Source organism: Mus caroli, chromosome 15, assembly GCF_900094665.2.
Source record: "Mus caroli chromosome 15, CAROLI_EIJ_v1.1, whole genome shotgun sequence".
NCBI classification, from domain to species: Eukaryota; Metazoa; Chordata; class Mammalia; order Rodentia; family Muridae; genus Mus; species Mus caroli.
The window spans coordinates 66,594,086-66,600,085 of NC_034584.1; the positions used below are offsets into that span (position 1 = coordinate 66,594,086).

The 6,000-nt window shown below is 50.0% G+C and overlaps 1 protein-coding gene across 3 annotated transcripts in view; it reads right to left on the reverse strand.

The window, feature by feature from the left end:
• The window catches only part of Trappc9 (trafficking protein particle complex 9), a 481,588-nt gene that overhangs the window by 442,526 nt on the left and 33,062 nt on the right, over window positions 1-6,000 (reverse strand). For all 3 annotated transcript variants that reach the window (XM_029469729.1, XM_021182812.2, XM_029469728.1), the window contains one exon: window positions 4,027-4,152. In XM_029469729.1, coding sequence (XP_029325589.1) covers window positions 4,027-4,152 — 126 coding nt within the window. The remainder of the gene's footprint in view (window positions 1-4,026; window positions 4,153-6,000) is intronic.

Sequence of the window (6,000 nt, forward strand, 5' to 3'; positions counted from 1 at the left end):
ACATGTCCCAGGGACCCCTCACCTCTAAGCTACCATCTTCTTTGGTGCCTGAGTCATTGTTCCTTTTCCTAAGCTCCCCTCTGCAAATAGGGGTGGCTACATTTAGACCACAAAATCTCAAGGAACAGATTCCCTACTTCAAGAAGTCTGTGAATGGATGCCAGTGAGGTTTGCAGCCTCCTTGCCACCCTGCTGTTCCCAGATGGTGTGCAGCGGCACTAAGTAAAGGAGAAAGGTGGCTGCTTGCTCTCCACAGAAGACAGGCTGAGAGGGTCCATGGCTCCTCTATTCACAAACAGGGGAAAATGATGACTCAAGTCCCAGCCCCTCTGTTCTCATATGAACCTTGTCATTTGCCTGTGAAACCTTCATGACCATTGCACAGATCTGTACACAGCCAGCTATTTGTTGCCATTTGGGAGTGCCAGATAATTACCAGAAACCACTCGCCTAAACCAGCCAACACACGCAGGGCACCCTGTGCCTGCACAGGGAAGACGGACTCTGCATCTATTTTGCAGAGCACCGATAAAGACAGTTTTATTCTCCAGTTCTGAGGTTTTGGATTTTTGAGACAGTTTCTCTGTGTAATATCCTGACTGTCCTGGACTCCCTTTGTAGACCAGGCTGGCCTGAAACTCAAGAAATCTGCCTGCCTCTGCCTCTGCCTCCTGAGTCTTGGGATTCAAAGTGTGTGCCACCACCAGCTCATGCAGGGATTCTGAAAGACAGATGGAACTTGCACTAGTCACATCTCCATTCCTTCCCAAATGTCCGCCATTTGCCGCCGAAGTCCTTCATTACCATCAGCTCCACAATGGATCACACTTGATTAAGAACCAAAAGCTTGTTCTATTTCAGAAAAACTCCAGGCCCTTCTCTTTACTGTGATTATAAAATCCCACCAGAACTCATTATTTTGCTGCCTTGTCAACTAGCAGACAAACATCAGGATGAGACAAGGACCACAAAGTGCCTTCCTCCTCGGGCAGAATTCAAAGGCCGGTAACCGCCCTGTGCCGCAGGCAGGGCCACAATTGCCACAGAGCATTGCTGCCCTCTAGTGTTTGCCTGACGCCGAGCAAGATGATAGCAGAGCTGATCCACACTACAGGGCCCAACTGTGAATAGCAGTTTGCAGTAAGTCCAGATCTCCTCCCTTTAATCTGCAGAGAGTGAGGGCCCACAGGTCTGTAGAAGAGGAGCGGGGCTGGGAAGCCTGGCAGCCACCCACTATTCTAGCACCAGCTAAGCTAACAGACTCCACTCCCCAGACCTTTCCGGTCTGCTTGGAGCCTCTTCTGTGTTCAAAGCTGTCTCCTGGACTGCCTGGGCCTGATAACAGCAGTAGCCCACTGCAGAGCTGTGGAAGGACACAGGACCATCTAACCTAAAGCCAGCCTCCCAGCTACAAATAATTCAAGGCTTCCCTGGACCTTTCCAGTCTACCTGAGAGGCCTAGCACTCTTCACTCAGAAGCATGGATTACAATTAGGGTGCCACCCTCTTGCCCTTGAAGTACCCTTGCCCTGTGTATTGCCCTGACCTTTGGCAAACCTACACCAGCTTGACCCCTGCTGGTTCTCCATGCTCCAGGCCAGTGAGGCCCTAGCAGCCCACCTCAGACACTCAGGTGGTCTTTTTCCCTCATCATGGGTCCTTGCCCTGTGAAACAAGCCCTTCAATGCCCAGGGTCTCAGTCAATGCACATTTCACTAAGTTTGTGTATGCCTGGCATGGGGCATCCCTCCCTCCAGTCCTCTACAAGGACTATAGCCTTAGCATCCCTAAAAAAACACAGCTTCAGGGGCAGGCGAGATGGCTCAAAAGGTAAAGGTGCTTGTCACTAAGCCTAACTAAGCTCAATTCTTGGGACCCATAACGGGCAGGAGAGAACAGACTATCCAAGTGGTCCTCTGAACACATGCATGCTGTAACACACGTGCCCACACACATGCACAGATATACACAAATAAAATTAATGTAACTATAACACACACACACACACACACACACACACACACACACACGGCTTGGCCCAGTGTTGAACCCTGGATAGAACCAAGTCAAACAGTTAACTTCAGCATGACTGGAGACAGACATCTATCTCTTCTTGTGCCATTTCCCAGGTAACTGAAGTTTCCATATCAAAGGACCAGGTTTTTGCCTCTCCTGGAAACCAACAGAGAACAGAACTTGGGGGCCTCCCCTCAGGACACAGGGTGCAGCTGGCTCCCAGTGCTCCCCCACTTTGAAGTCATAGGTGCTCTTTCCCACATGAAATGGCCAGTAATACTGGTGCAGTCTTTCTTTAGGGGCGTAATTCTGTGTTTGTCTCTTCCTCTGTGGTTGAGCTGACGACTGACAGTTCAGATACTCTGAGGCAGCCTCATTCTGGTGACTGACTTGGGGAGCCAGGCCTACAGACCAGCCTGAGGGCAGCACAGGCCTCTACAGCAAGCAAGACTCAGAGAGGTGAAGGAGCTAGAGCTCCAGGCAGTTGTAAGCCGTCTGATGGGTGCTGGGGGTGGAACTCTGGTCCTTGGCAAGAGCAGGTAATATGTGCTCATAGCCAGAGCCATCATGCCAGCCTCTGGTTAACTCTATTAAGTTATCGTCCTCCAAAATAAAAAAACCTCTAAGGTGAGCATGGCAACTATCAGTGGTGGGGATGGGTGTCTGGCTATGAGCAGGCTTCCTGAGTGTTCTGGTGGGATTATCTCAAGTCCCTGCTACCCTCTACCCTCCCCACATGGTGGCCTACCCACTACTTCATCTCACCCTTATCCAGCCCAACAGTGGTCTCACCCACCCACAGGACGTTCATTGTCTGCCTTTTGCCTCTCAGAGCCCAGCTGACTGAGGTTCAGTGGCTGTCTGCAATTACTCTGCCTCGTTCTCCTCAGATACCAGTCTTTCTGTTTCAGCCTATCTGCCTTCCCCAAACAGTTCAGACTCAAGATACCTCATGCTTTCCTAGAGGCCGGCCGGCAATCCAGTCCACCTGCACCGCACCCTCCTCTACCCAGGTCTTGCCTTATTCTGCTCTTCAAGCATACTCCAGCATTTGTACCTTTCTGCTGAGACAGCCCTCTCTGGCTCCCTCCCCCTCCCTATCCTAGTGGCTGCTCCCTCTGCTGCCATCAAGGTTTCTGTGATGTGTGTCACTCATACACCAATCAACACCTGCCTTCCCTATGAAACTGCCACCCAGTGATGGCAGAGTGGTCGCTTCTCTCCATGTCTGCTTTAACAGGGTGTCCATGGGCCAGCTGCTGCTTGCTGGAGCCCTGTCTCTCGTGGCTTGCTGATGGATCAGTTCCACCTGGCTGCACACAGCTAACAGCCTCCAGGTTGGGGAGTGACATTGTGAGTCTGCCACTAAATGTTTTCATGACTGTCTTATTAAATACCTTTTCAGGGGGCTGGGGCTGCTGCTGATCTTCCAAGAGAGCTAGCCTAGCACATGGGAGGCTCTGGGTTCCATCTTTAGCGGCTCTTCGGGCTCAGAACTAACCATTTGTAAGCTGCCTGCTGGGTGACAGGAGCTACGCAATCGTCAGGTTTTGTCAACCAAATAGCCCAGCATGGTAAAGGGCAAGCATCTCACAAGTGACAAAGGCAAGAGCCCAGTCAGAGTTGCAAAGCTGCAGGAACCAGTTATTATTCCAAATAAAAATTGGGAAGAGATGGTGAATTTTCAATTTTAAAAAATATAATACCGGGGCTGGGGAGATGGCTCAGTGGGTAAGAGCACTGGCTGCTCGTCCAAAGGTCCTGAGTTCAAATCCCAGCAACCACATGGTGGTTCACAACCACCCGTAATGAGAGCTGATGCCCTCTTCTGGTGTGTCTGAAGTTAGCTACAGTGTACTTAGGAATAATAAATAAATATTTTTTTAAAAAATATAATACCCTAAAATGAAGAAGATGGACCTGTAAGTACCACATGCTTTGACTCTTGGGCTATGACTCCTTAACCTTTATTATACCATACGATCTCCGATTGGCATACCACATGCTCACCTGCCGGAGATTGATGTACACAGCATTCTGAAGAAACTCTGAAGCCTCCATGCCACGCTTCTGAATCGCCAGGACACGCACGGCCTTGACACAGGCTTCCAGCTCAATCACTCCGGCGTTCTTGTACTGTGGGTATAAAGAGAATGCCTTCATCAGCAAAGTGCAGGGATGTCACCAGTGCCAGGAAGCTGCCACTAAGGCTCCCGACGTTCCCAGCAGCGTCTGCCATGCACAGGGCCCCTGATACCCTCGGGGAAAGCTATTTCCGAGGGTCTGTCTTAATGGGCACAAGTTGGGATAAGCCTATGACCATCTAAGTGTGCTTATGTTGATTAAAATCATACAACCACAATCCTAGCTCCAGGGCCGGGCAGGCGGGCTGAGGATTCCTCAAGACCAGAAGTGATTAGCATTTAGAGGAGTTTGGGTTTGGGGATTTAGATTTTTGAGTTAGGGATGCTCAGCCCATAATACGAATGGATGCCTTGGATGCTTTGCCATTTATCTTACTTAAATGTTGTTCTCACACATATGGCTTTGATGCAGCTGTTCGGAATTTGTTGCTTTTTGCAGAAGACATCTGGGCTGTCTGTGTTCAGTGCGACTGATTTTTTTTTCCTTTTTTTTTTCTTTTTCTTTTTGTTTGTTTGTTTGTTTGTTGTTTTTCCAGATAGGGTTTTTCTATGTAACAGAGCCCTGGCTGTTCTGGATTCGCTTCGTTGATCAGGCTGGCCTTGAACTAACAGAGATCCACCTGCCTCTGCCTCCCAAGTGGCATGCGCCACCATGTCCGGCTATGCCACTGATTTTATCTCAGAGTCATATGTACCATACCTCAGTCACTGGAAAAGATCAGGTTCTGGGGGACTCCCCTGAGTCACTACTAAAGTGGCACATTGCTCCCTTAAGACGGAGAGGTGGTTCAGCACCATGGACAGTGCTCAGCGTCCACTCTGGTCCTTGCTTGACCCACACACAATGGGACTAGACAGCAAACTGCCGCAATACATGTTCATGCCCAAGAGCATCTTAGGATTTATTATCAAGCCATAGGTAGAAGCAAAACATATCTGGGAGGCATGAGTGTGCACAGAGTAATAATAGATGTCTGGCCTTGGGACCAGACGAGCACAGTTCTCTGCCCTCCCAGTCAACTGCCCTACTGCCCAGGCACTCAAAATGATGACAAAGTTACACGTGCACTGTTGCACAGACAAGTGACATGAGCCTATGTCCTTGCGCCTAACGAAAGCTGTAAGGCTGCGGACTGTCTGAGGCCAAGTCAGATCTGACAACTCATGTCTCAGCAGTGTGGCCAGTCTCTCCTAATACAACTGTGCTCGGGAGCCCAGGGAGAAGCCACTCACAGAGAGAGACCCGTCTGCAGATGACGCCCCTTGATGAGTCCTGTGTGAAAGCCAAGCACTGGATCAACTGTGATTAACCAGAGGTCTGGGTAGCATTGGAAAGGCTTGGGCTCTTCCCGGGAGGAGGTGAGGGAAGCAAGGAAAACTGAAAGGGCTCAGTGAAGCACAGGAACAAAAACATTAGTCAAGAAAAGAGAGACATGAATTCCCTCCTTCTGCCTGTGGTACATACATATGAGGAGCTAGCTTTGCCCAGATGCCCTACAGAACACTGAGCCCAGGAAGAGGAGGCAATAAGCAATGCTTTATCGAGCAGTACTAATGAGCCTGCCACCAGGCTGGCCATTTATATATGTAAAAATCATTGACCCTGATTAAGCATTCTATGCAGCAGAGAGAAAACGATATTGAGGCTGCAGACCTGCACACGATCAGAGGGCTGGTGAGGGCAGATGGAAGCTCTGTCTGCATTCTGTTGTTGACCACTGTCTACTCTGTGTGGTGGGGACAGAGCCACCTGACTCCTCTGTTGTCCCTCTCCCCAGGAAGTGAAGTTCTGCTGTTCGCTGACATGGTACACTGTGGGGCCATTGAGGCTCCAGCCTGG